The 19,783-nt window shown below is 36.4% G+C and overlaps 1 protein-coding gene across 1 annotated transcript; it reads left to right on the forward strand.

Moving 5' to 3' along the window:
* Positions 1–1,694: 1,694 nt before the first annotated feature.
* On the forward strand, positions 1,695–19,359 carry LOC127621001 (differentially expressed in FDCP 6 homolog). Its single transcript, XM_052094403.1, has 11 exons — positions 1,695–1,813; positions 5,718–5,858; positions 6,289–6,468; positions 10,551–10,778; positions 11,155–11,301; positions 11,697–11,805; positions 13,204–13,502; positions 14,475–14,641; positions 16,194–16,392; positions 17,000–17,090; positions 19,037–19,359. The coding sequence occupies exons 1-11, from the start codon at positions 1,718–1,720 to the stop codon at positions 19,225–19,227; spliced, it is 1,848 nt and encodes a 615-aa protein (XP_051950363.1). The 5' UTR covers positions 1,695–1,717; the 3' UTR covers positions 19,228–19,359.
* Positions 19,360–19,783: the final 424 nt, after the last annotated feature.

Consider the following 19,783-nt stretch of genomic DNA (forward strand, 5'->3'; position numbering starts at 1 on the left):
GTAAGTTGAACCTGCAACAACATGGCTTTTCACATTTGTTTAGTTTATGCTGTGCTGCTGATTATTTACAGATGACTGAGGAAAATTAAGTGCCATTTTCCACTTTTGTTGTTTTAACAAGCTCAAGATTTTTTGAAAGTGTTAACTATCTACAAAACATTTCATACTAAAATTAAAAGAACAAAAATTACAGTACTATGCAAAAGTCAAAAGATGTTTCACAAAATAATTTGTCTTAAGATGGTTATTTATATCTTCAGCTTTAGTTTGTCTATAGGAAATATACATTTTAGACTCCAAAACATTCCTTTTGTAAATGGAATTTAATAGAAGAACTGGGAGCCCTGCAACAGATGTCATGGCCCCCCACAGAGCCCCCCAATGAATATTCTGTCAGTCTGATATTACATAGACAGAAGCAATTGAAACAGACGAAATAGAAGAACTGTGGCAAATTCTCTAGAAGCTTGGAACATCCTATCATCCAACAACCAAGAAAACCTGTGTCCAGGTGTACCTAGTTGAATTGATGCTGTTTTAAAGGCATAGGTGGTCACACCAAATATTGACTAAGCATTTATATGGTAATTGATAAGTGACAACTATTTATGGTGTTATTTTCTTTAAGAAATCCTAACTCTGCAGCATTTTTCTCAAGTGCCTAAAAATTTGCACAGTATAGTATTTTTTGGCATGAAGAAATTAAGTCTATTTTTGTACCATTAAACCTTTTTGAATTGTGAAATTATTCACAATAATGTCCACCAATTCTCATTACTGTAATTCTATTGAAATAGGCATAAATTGATTCAATACAAATACCACCCTGATGTATTAATGCATTGCAATGTTTTTTTTTTTTTTTTTTACACTAATGAGAGTTGGAGAGATCTGTGAAAGCATTTTGGTTGTACAAATAGGCCTAATTTTCTTTAAGGAAAAGATTATTTCCTTGTTGTTTTTCTCTTGATTTTGAGCATGAAATTTGATCTGATAATTTTTTTATGGGTTTCAAAAGATTCACCCAGGAATACATTGTTGATATGAATTGCACATTGCTTTGACAGCAACAAATGTTCGCCAATGACTAGCGTTATAAGTTTATGAGATTATGAACGTTTGTTTAAGTCTGTTTTTTTCCATCTCAGTTGAGCAATTCTTTCGTATCTTGATCTTAATCTCTTTTTTCCCCAAAGTGTTTGTGTGTGTGTGTGTGTGTGTGCGTGCGCGTGTGTGTGCGCGTGCGTGCGTGCGTGCGTGAGTGTTTATTCTCCGTTTTTTTAATGTTGCCTCAAAGATAGTTACCCTCACATTTGCAATTGGCCACTTCCTCTTTCAGAAATTATAAATAGACCCTGACCGAACTGTTTCAATCAAGAAAGGGGATTTGGCACTTATTGTTAGTTGCAAGGTTTTAACCTAACTGCCTCTATAACAAGAGTTGTAAATGTTAATACGGCTTGCCATACAGTTATGTCCATATGAGAATACACTTAATTGTTATCAAAGTATTTTATATTAATTTTAGGCTTAAGTAATCATTCGGAATATAAAACAAACATGAACTTCTGAAATTGAGTATTGCCCCAGTAGAGGGTGTCATTTGCTTGTTAGAGGATGCACACTGTGCAGTTGTTGTGGGTGGCCTTAAACGACAGAGCGAGAAAAAGAGAACACACTGAAAAAAGGAAAAACGGAAAGTAAAATTGCTGCAGTCATGGACTTGCGCTCAGAACTGCTCAAGTCCATTTGGTATGCTTTTACTGCTCTAGATGTGGAGAAGAGTGGAAAGGTGTCCAAGTCTCAACTTAAGGTGAGCTGTACATCCATTAATACAATATAATAAAATAATCAGGATGCAGCATCCGAAAATTGAGGTACCTTAAGACTCGAGATCTCAAGGTCTTAAAATGGTGATATTTATACTCCTGAGTAAAAAAAATAATGTTTTTTAAAAATCAAACATGATTTAGTAGCATTTTTCTCAAGTTGTGTTTTTGCTGCATTAAAGATGGCACGCACTTGCTTTATCTGTTTGTAGATGTGTTTCCTGTGTGTGCAAATCATCATATGCCACATGGTTTACAGTGAAATTGCTGAATATGTGTGTCATAGGTTTATTTTACGAATGCCCATTTACAAGACTCATCCTACTTGAAGATAATTCTGCATTAATAGATTAAGGTTTTAGCTTTAAAGAAATTGAATTTTTTTTTTTAATTATTCAATTTAAAATTGAATGAATGTCTGATATCATACTTTAATAGTTTTCTGAGAGCACTGCTGTACACCTTTAAAGTTTGCGCTTTCGTATGTGTCCTTGTTTATTTTTGAAAAATGGATCATTTCAAAAGCATGTTGCAATGTAATAAGCCTAGTTCTGTTTGTACAGACTACTTTGCATGGAAACTCAGATTTTTTGTTTAAGCTTTCCTTAAAAAGCTTAATTTGAGTCCAGTAGAAATTGCATGCTAACCAGCTATAATAGGGCATTTCTGATCAGGGGGCCAATGTATGGAGTTGCAGACACTGATCAGACTTAATCAAGCTTCAGCTTTGAGAGCTGATAGGATGATGATAAAGGTGGTCACCGGATGTGTGTAGTGGGCTCAGTTTCTCTTTAACGTCATGACTAGATCAACTCATCTCTCATCCATACCTTTAATCTTTAATTTTCAGAGAATCATATAGAGAACTTCCTGAGCAAGGTCAGGTATGCCCCCTACACACTATACAACTTTCAAATACGTTGGATTGTGGTACCATTCATATTACATGACTGTCTGTCTTGTCATGGACGTCACAGGGTTTTCAAATTACACAAGGAATCGGTGATAGATGTGAACACATTACAACATTTCACTATTGACGAATCCCCAACGACTCTGCCTGGACTCCAAATTATGTTTCACAACAGAGTAGGCTACATACGAGAAGTGTTACGAGATATGAAAACAAATGCATGATCATATGTTATGCATTTCAGAATATGATGTGTATGTTTTTAATCGCGATAATGTGTAAAGGCATCATATATTTTATTGGTTACAATATGAAAAAGTACCTCCTACTGAAGAATCTACCTATTTGCTTACCTGACTGTCCAAGAGAATTGGCAATTTCTCTCCAACTCTTCTCTTTCTCCATCCGGTTGTGGTACAGTTCAGATGAAACATCAAATAGGCACTGGTGCTCTTCCCAATGTTCCACAACTCAATTTCTTCGGTCTAATGAGACTTTTTTTTTATACCGCAGCAATGCTAGTTTATGTTCTGTTGCAGGTATAATATATGGCATATTCATACATTTATACATGCGTGCTCTGATTTGCCTATGATTTCGGGCTTTTGTCAGCGATCTCCACAAAACTGTCAGTGAGTGACAATCGGGCCTAAAATCGTGTAGTGTAAATTCTGCATTAGGATCACTACTTAAGAATCTTACTTTAAGAATGTGAGATGTCAGAAAAATAACAGAGAGAATTATTTCTTTCAGCTTTTATTTCTTTCATCACATTCCCAGTGGGTCAAATTGCCTTTGTTTAACGTTTTGGTCAAATGTTTTGTGTAGCCTATCACAAGCTTCTCACGATAAGTTGCTGGAATTTTGTCCCATTCCTCCAGACAGAACTGGTGTAACTGAGTCAGGTTTGTAGGCCTCCTTGCTCACACATGCTTTTCAGTTCTGCACACAAATTTTTGACCACTCCAAAACCTTGACTTTGTTGTCCTTAAGCCATTTTGACACAACTTTGCTGGTATGCTTGGGGTCATTGTCCATTTGGAAGACCCATTTGTGTGACCGAGCTTTAACTTCTTGGCTGATGTCTTGAGATGTTGCTTCAATATATCCACATAATTTTCCTTCCTCATGATGCCATCTATTTTGTAAAGTGCACCAGTCCCTCCTGCAGCAAAGCACCCCCACATCATAATGCTGCCACCCCAATGCTTCACGGTTGGGATGGTGTTCTTCAGCTTGCAAGCCTCACCCTTTTTCCTCCAAACACAACGATGGTCATTATGATACATACGGTTAAATTTTTGTTACATCAGACTAAAGGACATTTCTCCAAAAAATAAGATCTTTGTCCGCATGTGCATTTGCAAACTGTAGTCTGGCTTTTTTATGGTGGTTTTGGAGCAGTGGCTTCTTCCTCGCTGAGCAGCCTTTTAGGTTATATCTATATAGGACTTGTTTTACTGTGGATATAGATACTTGTCTACCTGTTTCCTCCAGCATCTTCACAAGGACCTTTTGCTGTTGTTCTAGGATTGATTTGCACTTTTCGCACCAAACTACGTTAATCTCTTGGAGACAGAATGCATCTCCATCCTTAGTGGTATGATGCTCCCAAGATTGATCCAGACTTGATGAGACAAAATGCGTCTCCTTCCTGATGGCTGCATGGTCCCATGGTGTTAATTCTTGTGTACTATAGTTTGTACAGATGAACGTGGTACCTTCAGGCATATGTAAATTGCTCCCAAGGATGAACCATACTTGTGAAGGTCCACTTTTTTTTCCGGAGGTGTCGGCTGATTTCGATTTCTTTTGATTATACCTCCAATTCAGTACATCTCCTATCAGAAGCTAATTGTCTAGAGGCTTGACCTATTTTCTGGAATTTTCCAAACTGCTTAAAGGCACAATGAACTGTTCCTGTATGTAAACTTCGGACCCATTGGAATTGTTATATGGTCATTTAAAAGTGAAACAGTCTCTCTATAAACAATTGTTGGAAAACTTACTCATGTCATGCACAAAGTAGATGTCCTCAACGACTTAACAAATCTATAGTTTGCTAATATTAAATCTGTGGAGTGGTTAAAAAATTTGTTTTAATGCCATCAACCTAAGTGTATGTAAACTTCTGACTTCAACTGTAGTTCTAAAAGGAAAATATTTTGAAAGCACTACTGAGAAACAAAGGAAATATGACTTCTGGTTCCATTATCAATCTAAAGTCTGCTTTGAACATGATAAATGCATAAAATTAATATGGATAAATAGAGTAACTGCAGACCTCAAACTGCGCCTTATTCCTGTTCCTCAGAACACCTTGTTATTCACAACATGGTATTTTGTAAGGTAGTATGGTGCAATAATCCTATATATAATACATTCATTTTTTATCTACATTATAAGATTTGCTAACTGTCCCATATTAGCTGGGACGTCACTTGTCCAAAATGAGGAAGCGAAATATCAATAACCCATGGTAAACACATTGTGTCAACCCTGTTTCATTCAGAGTGTTTTGGGGTAAAAGAAAATGGCAGTGATTTCTTACTGTATATCAGCCTTTACTAGCACAAGTAATTGCACTATACCACATTATTAACATCACTTTTGTGTTTTGATTGTTTAAAAAGTGCAACATTATTTCAAACCTCTCACACTAGGTTTGGAATTCAAATACCTTTTTGAATGTGGAACTGAGCACATTTTGGTAGTATTGCTCAGTTTCAATGTGATTTGTTATAAATCACACATTTATAAATGTATAAATAACAATAACCCTTGATAAAAATGTTGGTCAACCCTGTTGCATTCAAAATGTTTGAAGATTATTTTGGCCTTAAACAGCACATGTAATTGCACTACAATAAATGATTTACTTACTGTCTGTTTTCTTGATCTTGAGTTTTGTTCTGATTGTGAATCATTATCTTATTAGTGCTCTTGCTTTTAAGATGTGCATTTTTGTTCTGCAGGTCTTGTCTCATAATCTTTATACAGTTCTGGGAATCCCTCATGACCCAGCAGCTCTAGAGGACCACTTCAGAGATGATGATGATGGTCCAGTGTCCAGCCAGGGATACATGCCCTATCTCAACAAATACATCCTGGACAAGGTACTCACCCTCACTTTATCCTTACACCTCAGCAGGTCCATTCATCTTAAGGAGTAGGCTTTTATTTCATCCTATGCAAAGTAATGTGTCAATGCAGTACATCTGTTCCAGCAGAACTTAGAAATTCACTGATTCGCGTTCACTGATTCTCAGTATGTTCCATTTACATTACATTTGGTAATTTAGCAGACGCTTTTATCCAAAGCGACTTACAAATGAGGAACATAACAGGTAATTTGGTTTAAAAAAAAAAAAGTCAGCAATATCTGCAGAATCACACTGCCAAGTTCCAAGAGTAGCTAGAGTAATTTGGAAAACTAGTGCAGGCGTATGCGCCATGTTCATATGGTCCACATACGATCAATATGTTCAGGCTTCTAAAGTCATAGAGAATTATCTGTTCTTATTGTTCTTTGTCTTCTCTTTCCAGGTGGTGGAAGGCATGTTTGTTAAAGAGAATGTGGATGAGCTGTGTTGGACTCTTACTGCCAAGAAAAACTATCGACCACAGGGGAAGAGTATTCTACCTGAGAAAGACGCCTTCCGCCTCTGGTGCCTATTCATTTTTCTCTCTGAGGACAGATACCCTCTGGTCATGGTCCATGATGAGGTGAGATGGTACATTTTAGAGTACACATGCTTTATCGTTACCGGCAAGGCTGTTATACAGTGGCTTCAAAACATATTAGAACACTAGAAGTCATGCTTGAGAACTTTAGTCTAAATCACATAAGGCAGTATAAACCTCCAGATAACCACAGGACCACAATTAGCTGTGATGTTGTTTTCTTTTTCTGTTGTTCCTTTACACCTGAAACTGTTGATCATGAAAACCCCTTTAGGTTTTTTGTTTTCTAATATAACCATACAGCCAAATATATTGTATACTACTTGGTCATTTTTATGTCTTGTATTCTTTCCGTTGTTAATGGCACAACCATTGTTGCCACACATAGGATACGCATCTACTTTATACTAGCATCTGTTTGCTACCCTTTTTAAAGCCTTTGTCGGTAAACAAATGCAATGTAGCTGTCACAGGGTACATATTTAATTTAGCAAATCTAAGTACCAACAGAGCACATTAGAGCCTTTACAAACTCAATTCAATTCAATTTTAATTAGCAGAATTTAAAAACAACAACAGTTGACCAATGTGCTGTACAATGTGATCGCAATAACTTTTTAAATACAATAAAATCCACAATAGAAACATAATAATATATACCCAAAAGACATAAAATAACAAACAACAGAGAACATCACAAGTTGTAGGCTAGAGAGATGAAAATTTATTTTTAACTTAGATTTAAAAATATGTAGTGGCGAACACTCAATTACCCCTAGATTTTAGCTTCCACTTAGGAACAGTTAATAAATTCTGGTTGGCGGACCTAAGAGGTCTTCCTGGACGGTGTTCACGCAAAAGGTCCAGGAGGTAGGCAGGGGCTCTGCCATTTAAGGATTTAAATACTAGCAAGAGCACTTTAAAATCAATTCTAGAACGGACAGGAAGCCAATGTAAAGACACTAATACAGGAGTAATGTGCTCACGTTTACAGACACCCGTTAAAAGTCTTATAGCTGCATTTTGAACCATCTGTAATCTAGATATGGAAGAATTGTTTATTCCCAAATGTAGGGAATTACAATAGTCCAGTCTAGAGGTGATAAAAACATGTATCACTCTTTCGAAGTGCTTGATGGACTGAAACAACTTCACTTTAGCAAGTACTCTTAGTTGATAAAAACTGGATTTTACAACTGAGTTCATTTACTTGTCAAATTTAAGGGCACTATCAAAAAAGACCCCCATTTTTCAAGTTTTAACCGATGATGATAAGACACCAAAATTTAAATTAGAAGTTTTAGGGGCTTCTGAAGAGCCAAACACAAAGATTTCAGTTTTACTTTCATTTAAATAAAAAAAAACTTAAAGACATCCAGGCCTTAACATCAGACAGACTAAGCCATTTTTATGCTTCAGGGGCAGATACATTTGTGTAACATCCGCATAGCATTGATAATTCAAGCCATGTTTTAAAAACATTGAGCCTAAGGGAAGCAGATTCACGGCAGCATTGATAGTATTGAAACAAGTTCTAGGTCTGTGATCATTTTTATCAATAAGATCAGATATGTACATAGACATAGCCGATCTGATTGCTTTCTGATACTGAGATAGGGAGTTCTTTAACATTTCATACAAATCTGGAGCTTGTCTTTCTTCCATCTTCTTTAAGCCCTTCTGGAAGGCTGTCTAAGTGCGCAAGTGGTATCGCTTAACCAAGGCACAGACTTAAAATAGGTTTATGGAGTTTAGGACTTAGAGGAGCTACCGAGTCCAAGATGACCCAAGAGCTCTTCAAGAGAAGACTCCTTGACCATTGAAGAGAAAGTAGCACTGGTGGAAGAGGACAGTCTCCGAGTCAAACAGGCGGGTTTGTAGGATTTGACAGGAGATGACACAGGAACAATAAATACAGGTTTATGATCTGAGAAGCTGTAATCACCCAACTCAATGTCCAGCACAGAGAAAGCGTGTATGACCCTGTGTATGAGTACGGTCTTTCACCAGTTGGACTAAATCAAAGGAGCCAATAAGCCTGTAACATGATCAATGGAAGGAGGAGGCAAGAACCGACTTTTCAATATAACTAATATTTTAATGAGAAACTTAAGACAACATAAACACACACACATGACGGACATGTCTGCTAACGATCTCTCTCTCCCGCACGATACTCTGCAGTTGACCTTTATACCTCAGAGGCTTGATTAGCCTGCCACAAAGCCTAATGAAATCTTTCACCAGAGTGATGGATGGGCAACACGCATGTGCAATAAAATCCCCAAGAACTAAAAACCTATCAAACTTTGGGAAAATGCCACTTACAAAGTCAGATAATTCAGTAAGAAATTCTTTGTGAGGTTTCGGGGGTCGATATACCAGCGCAATCACCAAGGGATTGAGAGAGCCCAGAACCAGGATTTGTAACTCAAAACTGTTAAATATATCCGTCATTAAAAGTAGACATGAGAAATTGTTTAATATCATATTATCACCCTTGATATCTGCATTTGCAGAAATGAAAATACTTTTTCATGAATTACTATTGTAAACAGCATTTTGCTAATTATTTTATAATTAGTAGCTATTTAGTTTCTATGACCTCAAATAAATTGAGGGATTGCTTGGAATAGCTGTTCTTTTAAAAATGATGTTGTCACATACACTGCATGACCATTTCAAATGAACTAGTGGAGGCAAAACGTGTTTAAAAACAGTAAAAGACTTAAAGGGATAATTCACTCAAGAGTGAAAATTCTGTCATTATTTACTCAATCTCATGTTCTTCCAAACCTGTATGACTTAATTTCTTCCGTGGAACACATAGGCAGAATGACAGCTTAAGTGACCTTTCACTTTCATTGTATGGAAAAAAAGATGCAATAATGGTGACTGAAGCTGTCAGCCCTTAAAAGGATAGTTCACCCCAAAATGAAAATTCTCTCAGCATTTACTCACTCTCATGCCATCCCAGATGTATATTACTTTCTGTCTTCTGCTGAACACAAATTACTATATCTCTGTAGGCCCAAACAATGCAAGTGAATGGTGGCCAGAACTTTGAAGCTCCAAAATGCACATAAAGACTCCAGTGGTTGAATCCATATCTTCAGAAGTGATATGATAGGTGTGGGTGAGAAAAAGATCAATATTTATGTCCTTTTTTACTAAAAATTCTCCTCATTGCCCATTAGGTGGCAATATGCTCAAATAATACAAATGTGAAAGTGGAGATTTGTAGTAAAAAAAATGGCTTGAATATTGCTGTTTCACACTCACATCTATCATATTACTTCTGAAGACATGGATTAAACCACTGGTGTTTCACTTGCATTGAATGGACCAACAGAGCTGAGATATTCTTCTAAAAATATGTATTTGGGTTCAGCAGAAGAAAGAAAGTTATACACTTCTGGGATGGCATGAGGGTGAAGTAAATTATGAAAGTTGTGAGTAATGCGAGTAAATTATGAAAGGTTTTTTTTAACCGTCCCTTTAACATTCTGCCTAACATCTCCTTTGTGTGTTCCACAGAAGAAAGAAATATGGCTTTGGAACAACATGAGGGTGAATAAATCATGATAACGTTTTCATTTTGGGTGAACTATCACTTTAAGAGAAATGTTGGCCTCTTACAGTGACTAAAATATACTTTCCCGAATACATTGATATACATTCTAATCTAAAATCTCAGATTAAAAAAAAAATAAAAAACTCCATGGACAAGTTAAAATCAACTACCAGAAAATAAGTTGACTCCTTGTGTTTTCTCTTTTCCGTTTTTGTCCCCTACTGCCCTTGTGCTGTCTTTCATCTTACAGTTTGGTTGATTTCCTGAGCCCTGTTTTGCAACTGCTGGCAAATGTAACATAACAGTTTCACAGAAGAGAACTAGCCGAGAATAGAATGAAAGCACATCCAGGGGCTCTATAGTTACATTCACAGTATTATTACTGTATTGAAATAAACAGGAACCCAGGCATTTGTACAACACAAGTGCTTTTTTAATGCAGTATTTTAAGTTGGTTAGTATACTGTGGATGCATAACAGCAGCATTAAGACATTTGCTCTTATCTCAACAGAATCTCATATGAAAATATCATTGCCTTTCTCACCACAGGTTGAATATTTACTGAAGAAATTTAGCATGGCCATGAGTATCGAGCTGAATCTTGTTGAACTGGAGGACTTCATTTCCCAAGATTCAGTTCAACAGAATGGCTTTACTGTATGGGCCTTTCTGGAGATGATGAATTCTGGGAAAATTACTAGGGGCATTGCCAAAGAAACCCTCAGCATGGCAATTGAGGAGGTGTATAAGGAAATAGTGGGTGATGTGCTGAAAGAGGTAATAGCAATCTTTTAATTTACTGTATAGAAAGTTATTGAATAACAATATTTGTATGTTGTTAAACGTAATTATATTCTAATTAGATATATGCTTATACACTGAGATGGCTTTACATTTTTATTTTGTACATGTATATACAGTAGCACCCAAATGTATTGGACACTGACTTCAAATATCCACTAAAAATCATCTTGGTACCAATTGGTTAAAAGTGGGCAAAAGTGACTAGAAAAGCTTAGTTCTGAGAAAAGTTCTAGCAGCATTTGTTTGCAGATTAGTGTGGCTTAAGTGTCCGAATACTTTATGGGTCGACTGTATGTGCCCGTGTGTGGATTTGTTTAATATATATAAAAAAATAAAATTTTTGACCCAGGGATATCTTTGGAAGAAAGGTCAGCTGAGGAGAAACTGGACAGAGCGTTGGTTCACCCTGAGACCCAGTACTTTAGTTTACTTCACCAGTGAGGACTGCAAGGACCGCAAAGGCAGCATTCAACTAGACGGAAACTGTTGTGTAGAGGTAGGGTGTGGGTTTCTGTGGCTAGTGTGTGTGTGTTTTATTAGAATAAAAAATCCAGCATAATTCTTTGTTTACATAGTATCAGTGGTATCACTGTACACAGTATGAGACTTTTTAGGGTGCCCTAAAAAATGGAAATCACTACATTGCACTAGTCAAGAGCAGTCCATAAACCAGTTTCTCTTTTAGTAGACAATTTTATGTACAATTCACTTCTTCACAGGGCTAACCCCCATAGTGAAAATAATAAATGTGATTGATCAGATATTCTGAGCTCCAGTACTGTAGTGATTGGCAACCACAGACCAATTCAAGTCAGAGCGAACATTAACCATTCTCTTTGGATTACTACAGCTGTGTGTAATGTTTCTTGTAACATCTGCTCTGTATCAAAGATTCTTCCTGACAGAGATGGGAAGAGATGCATGTTTTGCCTGAAGACGCTCACCAAGACCAATGAGCTTAGCGCTTCTGACACCAAACAGAGGAAGGAGTGGACTACAGGTCTGTAGTCTATCTTTCATTGATTTGGCTTATGTTTGTTTGTTTGTTTGTTTGTTTCATCTGAATTGTGGCCATATTAATTGCAAGGAGAGTTTAAAGATGTTTATTTTCCAGTTCCCTTTATTTCCTCCATGCTCCCTCACATCAAGAGGCTCCTTGTTCACTAAGGGCACTTCTCTTTACTGTATGATTTACCCTTTATAATTGGCTATTGTTGTTGCCTAACCTTTACACCAGCCTTTCGTGAGCTGCTGAAACACACCCTTTGTCGAGGGAAACCTGTGACATTTCACAGGTTGAATTTTTACTCTTTGGAATGTGTCATGAAACTAAATATGAAACTTAATGTACAGGTAAAGCCTTTTGAGAGATGTGCTATTACTTACCTAATGTAAATGAGTCTAAATCATTAGACTTTCACCTGGCGGATGATACAAATGGTAAAAAAAAGACCCATAGACCCATAAACTTACATTGAAGGCTGGACCCAATAGAATCATATACAGTAGAAGTGGGCTCTTTTGAATTGGGCCAATAAAGTTATCTAACAATGACCTAGCAATGCTCTAGAAACCACCCAGAACACCCAGTAACCACATAGTAATGCACTTAAAATATCTCAGAACACCTTAGTAATCAAAAATAGATGCTCTTGCAGGTTGCAGCTTACAACACCCTAGCATTGCGGCTAAATCATTATGAGTTATAATAGACCAGGGGTTTTCAAACTGGGGTCAGGGACCGCAAGTGTATGCTAAAATGTATATATATATATATAAAAAAGGTACAAAAAAATTTACATTTACCAAATTTGACATTTATTTGATTCATTCTTCTTTCTAAAGACTAGTCATAAATCATGTGATTAATCATGATTATTCTATTAACAGCCCTATTTACATAACAGTAAAAACTAAAGCAAAATAAAAGGCACGGTTCTCTGTAAAGCTGCTTAAAAATGTGTGAAAGGTGCTTTACAAATACATTTGAATTGAATTTTAAGGTTTATACATTTAACATTACTCTAGTAGTGAGTAGAAAAAATATATGCTTTACCAGATTATATTTAAGTAATTTATTTTGGCTTTAGAACAATGACAATAAAAAATTAAATAAAAACAACCAAATTTTTACAAACAACATGTAGTCTTTATAATGTCTTGCATACTATTTCTCACACACAGTGTAAATGGGTCTTTACACATCTAATATATATATATATATATATATATATATATATATATATATATATATATATATATAGTTACCTGACTTTATATTTTAGGAAGGGAGTCCCTTACAAGGGGATCATCAAATTTGGGGGTCTTTTGCATCAAATGTTTGAAAAACCCTGTAGATAATAATAGCTGGCTAATTATTATATTCTTTCTCCACCAGCTATCCAAACGGCAATCCAGATGTTTGTAGAGGGTAAAAATTCACTTCATAAAGATCTAAAAATGAAACGTCGTGAGCAGCGTGAACACAGAGAGAAGAGACAGGAGGCGAAAGAGCAGGAGCTGCAGCGCTTGCAGGCTCTACAGGAGGAGCGGGAACGGAAGATGGCCGAGCTGGAGCTCCTGAAGGAGGCGCAGATGCAGGCGCAGGCACTGTTGGAGCAAGATGAGCTGCGCAGACGCCAGCAGCATGAACAGCTCCAGCAGGCCCTGGCAATTCAGCTCAAAGAGGCCGAAGAGGTTAGGGAGGGGGAGATGGATGGATGGATGAATGGATACATGGATGGATGGATGGATACATGGATGGATAGATGGATACATGGATGGATAGATGGATGGATGTTGGATACATTGGTTGGCTGAATTGATGGTGGATACATGGATGGATAGATGGATACATGGATGGATAGATGGATGGATGTTGGATTCATTGGTTGGCTGGATGGATGGATGATAAATGGGTACATTGATGATTGATGGATGGATGAATGGATACATTGAATGGATGGATGGATGATTTTTTGTATACACTGATGAGATACATTGGCTGGATTTATGGTTGGATGAATAGAGAAATGGGTACATTGATGATGGATGAATGGATACATTGAATGGATAGATGGATGGATGAATAAATAATTGTTGGATACATTGATGAGATACGTTGGCTGGATTTATGGTAGAATGGATGGATGGATGGAGAAATGGGTACATTGATGATGGATGGATAAATGGGTACATTGATGATGGATGAATGTATGCTTTGGATTGATGGATGGATGGATTGATAAATGGGTACATTGATGATAGGCAAATTAGTATATTGATGATTGATGGATGGATGGATGGAATGAATGGCTGAATGGGTTTAACATCCATCCACCCATCCATTTTCTATAACTGTTTATGTAGTTCCTATGTAGTGTTGCATGGTATGTTTAATCTGATATACACAAGTATATCATGGATCAACATCCTTTCTTGTTCCTAATTAAACCAATCATTACCTTTTAATGTTAGGATAAGGGCTATGATTGGTTGATTAGAATGTTGGCTCAGGATCAACAAAGGATGTTGATCCAGGAACGCATCCTACATTTCAAACTGACAATAGATACATTGATGGATGGATGAATGGATACAGAAAAATTACCATGAGTCCCTTGGGATAAATGGCAGTCAATAAGAATACCCTTGTTTGGTTATGTACAGGCGCGGGCGAGCATGCAGGCAGAGATGGCACTGAAGGAAGCTGAGGCTGAAAGACAGAGAACCCGAATCAGAGAACTTGAGGCACTGCAGCAGCGGCTAGAAGACGCCCTGCAACAGGAAATCAAAGCCAGGCAGGACGAAGAGGCCTTCCGCTATGCACAGGCTCAGTAAGAAGCAGCACGCAACAGTGATGAGTAATAGACACACACTCTCTCTCTCTCTCTCTCTCTCTCTCTCTCTCTCTCTCTCACACACACACACACACACACATGTTGGTGCGGCTATCCTTATGAGGACTCTCCATAGACATAATGATTCTATCCCCTAACCCTCACAAAAAACGTTCTGCATTTTTACATGTTTTTAAGCGATTTCAATTATGGGGACACTAGAAATGTCCTCATAAACCACATAGCATAGCTAGTTTGTAACCTAGAAAAAATATCCTTGTTAACCACCCACATACACAACAAATGCATTTACATTATAACAATGCTTCTCACTGGTGCATACGCAGCCTGTTCTACTCATCAGTACTCTTTAGGGAGGATATGTCAACATGAGACTAAAAGCTTTCCTCTGTAAACAAACACATGAGTTTGTGGAGGATTAATCGAGAGGAAGTTACCAGAAGAATTAATTAAAGAGGCTTATTTACATTTACATTTATGCATTTGGCAGATGCTTTTATCCAAAGCTACTTACAGTGCACTTATTACAGGGACAATTCCCCAGAGCAACCTGGAGTTAAATGCCTTGCTCAAGGACACAATTGAGGTGGCTGTGGGGATCGAACCAGCAATCTTCTGATTAACAGTTATGTGCTTTACCCCACTACGCCACCACCACTCCTTATTTAACATGACCAATAATGAATACATTTGTCCTTTAGAAAGGAAAAAAATTATTGTATTTTTAGTTCAGTAAAGACATGATAATTCTATTTCAAATCTGTTCACTCTGCAATAAATAATTGTAAAGTGGTCTACCAATCTACAACTTGATTGTCATTGTAGACCAAATACTGTGTCACATTTATATAAATGCCAACTGCAACATGGTGAACTGTGCAGTGGGGTCCAAAACTTAGAGGCCACATTAAAAATATTATTAAAAATCTAAATTAAACCTAGATATAAAAAATGTTTAGTATCTGGACATTACAGATTACTAATCAAATGAGCAAAGTTGTGACTTTGAGCATGTTAAAGGGGTCATGAAATGCTTTAAATAATAATGTTAGTAATGTTTTTTTTGCATGAAAACAGTCATAATTTAGTTATACATGATAATTTTGCATCCTGTCTCTAGTCTCTGTCTGTCTGAAATGCATGTGTAACAGTTCGGGAAAGGAGGATGTGGGAACCGGAGTAACAAACAACAAAACTTTAATCAGACAGAACATCAAACGTAAAACACAGCAACATAAACACGCACAAACAGAGCGGCCGCGTGTGTCTCTCTCCCTCGCTAGCATCCCGGATCTTCCCTTATCTCCTTCCTGCTAATTAGGCAATTCAGCGCCGGGCATGTATTCTTGTGGCCCGGCCACGCCCTCCTCCTCGTCACATATACACACCAATATACTATAATAATCAAATTAATTCTATAATATTCTGTATATTTAATGTACAGTACACATCAAAATATATTTTTCCTTTAGTGCATTGTATGATTTGATGCCAAAACTTTCCTTTAACCTCACTGTTTTGATTAAAGGCTACTTGCTGAGGAAGAGGAGAAGATGAAGGCCCTGATGTCTCTCCGTGAAGAGCAGGAAGAGGATATCCAACGAACCCAACGAGAGAAGCAGGAGCTCAGGCAGGAAATGGAAAGTAAGTCTCGAGCTCTGGAGGACGCACAGAGACATCTGGAGGAGGTCAGAGCCAATCGGCATAGAGTGGACCAGGATGTCATGGTGAGCCTCTCTTTGTCTTGATCTGACATTAGATTTTAATGAATTCTTTGGCGTTAGAACATTAGCCTTACAGTAGTTCAGGTTTCTATATAAGTTACTATGACCTAGGTTTGTATGGCTCAAAAGCTATTAATACCTGATGTTTATAGTATCCTTTTTAAGTAATAGTATTACTGATAACATCATACAATATGGTTGCATACATAAACATGAGTTCTCACAATAGTTAACAGGAACTAACATTCAACAATACTTATACGGCATTTATTAATCTTGGTAATCTATGTACTAGTAATGTTAATATTTGTTAATGCATTATGAACAAACATAAACTAAGAATAAACAGTATTATTTTTATTAATTGACATTTAATCAAGTTTAATAAATGCTGTAAACATAAATGTAAAAATAGTGTTCATTTTAGTTCATGATAACTAATGTGTTAGTTAATGGTAATGTTTAGAAACTTATTGAAAATGTATGCATAGTATTAATTAGTATTAGCTTATGATGATTATTAGGTGCAGTGGGAATTGTCTTAAGTTTATTAGTCTAAATTATTAATTGGGTGATCACTGAATTAATCTTTATCTTTTTATCCTGATAGGCTGCCCAAAGGAAGCTTCGTCAGGCTAGTACCAATGTTAAACACTGGAACGTTCAAATGAACAGATTAATGCATCCTATTGGACCAGGAGGTATGTATATGAAACAGTTTACATGAAACAGAACACTTCAATCACACTTTGTATTTAACAGTATTGTAATCTGATTAACATCAATGCTCTATGGTTTGAATTTGGCTGATGTTGAGATCACTCAACAACCAGTCAAAATTGACCCTACTATTTTTTTATTATTATTATTACTTCTTTTCAAACACTTCCTTAACACTTTACAATAAGGTTTCATTCAATAACATTGCCATTGTTAACATAATGCATTAGGGAATCATGAAGTAACAATGAACAAATGTATACAGCATTTGTTAATCTATGTTAATGTTAGTTTACAAAAATGGTTCATTGTTAGTTCATAGTGCATTAACTAATGTTAACATATACACTGGCGGCCAAAAGTTTGGAATAATGTACAGATTTTACTCTTGTGGAAAGAAATTTGTACTTTTATTCACCAAAGTGGCATTCAACTGATCACAATGTATAGTCAGGACATTTATAACATGACAAATTACTATTACAATTTGATACATTTTTCAGAACTTCTTAAACAACTTCAGAGTTCTCATCAAAAAATCCTCCACGTGCAGCAATGACAGTTTTGCAGATCCTTGACATTCTAGCGGTCAGTTTGTCCAGATACTCATATGACATAATTTGTCTTTGAAGACTGTACTGTACACCTTTATATGAAATCTTCAGCTTTTTGGCAATTTCAAGCATTGTATAGCCTTCATTCCTCAAAACAATGATCTCTGAAGAGTTTCTAGAGAAAGCTATTACTTTTTTGCCATTTTTAACCTAATATTGACCATAAGACATGCCAGTCTATTGCATACTGTGGCAACTCAAAAACAATGTTAAGCTTCATTTAATGAACCAAATATCTTTCAACTGTGTTTGATATAATGGAAAGTGATTTTCTAGTACCAAATTAGCAATTTAGCATGATTACTCAATGATAAGGTGTTGGAGTGATGGCTGCTGAAATGGGGCCTGTCTATGTTTGATCAAAAATTAATTTTTCAAATAGTGAAGGTGCTGCTTTTTTACATCATTAATGTCCTGACTATACATTGTGATCAGTTGAATGCCACTTTGGTGAATAAAAGTACCAATTTCTTTCTGAAACAGCAAAATCTGTTCATTATACCAAACTTTTGGCCACCAGTGTACAACTTTTGATTTTAAAAATGTATTAATATATGTTGAAAGTAACATTAACCAATTAACCATTAATAAATGCTGTAAAAGGGTTGTTCATTTTTAATTCATGTTAACTAAGGTTGTTAACCTATGTTAACAAATTAAACCTTATTGCTATTGTTACCTAGGAAAGCTATGAATGCAAAAATGGAAGCATGGGAATTATGTAGTGAAAATTTTAATTAAACTAAAGCAAATCAAAACTATCTTAGATTTTAGCTTCTTTGAACTAGCCACACTTTGTCTAGATTACAGCTCTGCACACTTCATGAGGTGCCACATGAGAACAGTATTGAATGAGTTCCCATGTATGCTGGACACTTGTTGACTGCTGATATATATATATATAATATGATAAACATTTTAGTTATATATAAGTAACAATTTATATATTTCAAATTTCAAGCATTTGAGCATACACATATTGAAAGATAAGATCATGAAGGTACAACATTTTGACTGGTACTGTATAAGGTTTATGTCAAGATCTTTGACTAACTTGACATTTAAGCATAAGTATGAGTGTGTGTGAATTCGAAGTTACCGCATAGGCATGTAACCTAGAAACTGCATGGTATGTAGGTCTGCACCCCTTGTTCTGACTGCGGTTTCAGAGAAAAAACGCATATAACCTTATTCCCCTTAGAGTGCTGCAATAAGTTTTATTGTTTTACTAACTACTTCATGCTGATTTCAAAATCAGCAATCTCTCTCTAAAGTCTCTGTATTTTCTCACCTTGCGTTTATGTGGTGGCCAGACAAAAGGTCCTCTGGAGGTGGATCTTTTTCCAGCTTTCGTATACCTTCACAGAAGGATCCTGAGCTCCGTGTCAAGCAGAAAGCTGATGGCCAGAATGAAGAAAGCAAAGAAAACATGGAGAGCAGAGGAAGCTGCGAAGCCGACAAGCGACTCTCACAAACTTCCAATGGAGAAATGGAAATGCCTTGATGGACAAAAAAATCTGTCTATGTTAAAGGGACTAAGACTTATTGAGAACAAATGGATATTAATTGAAAGGAGATGTGTTTTTGCAAGGTGCCAAGGAATTCCCTTATGCTGTTATACAAGTGATGCTTTTTAATGTATATTTACTAGTGCTATGTAGTTAGTAAGTGTTAATGTCATGTGAAACAGTAATGCTTTTGTACACTTCCCCACACCTTTTGAAGAAGTATTGTTCTGTAGTTATTGAATAATCTGATTGACTTTTAAGTTGTTCAAACCATTTTTTATAGACTAGGATGTACACTGAATAAAAAGAAAACATTTTTTCAAGATAAAAAGTTGAATAGTGCCATATGGTCTAATTTTCAGACTGTATACATGCATCCATACGTGTACATATATGTGATACAAAGAGATTTGCAACAGTTAATGCAAGTAGACTGGATGTCTTGCGAGGGAGGAACATGTTGAAGAGCTGAAGTGTCTGTGGTTTTTCAGAACTTCCTGCTTTAGCAATCAGATAATAAATGCAAGAAGACAACTGCATAGCACACATATG

The sequence above is a fragment of the Xyrauchen texanus genome, chromosome 27 (assembly GCF_025860055.1).
Source record: "Xyrauchen texanus isolate HMW12.3.18 chromosome 27, RBS_HiC_50CHRs, whole genome shotgun sequence".
Classification (NCBI taxonomy): domain Eukaryota; kingdom Metazoa; phylum Chordata; class Actinopteri; order Cypriniformes; family Catostomidae; genus Xyrauchen; species Xyrauchen texanus.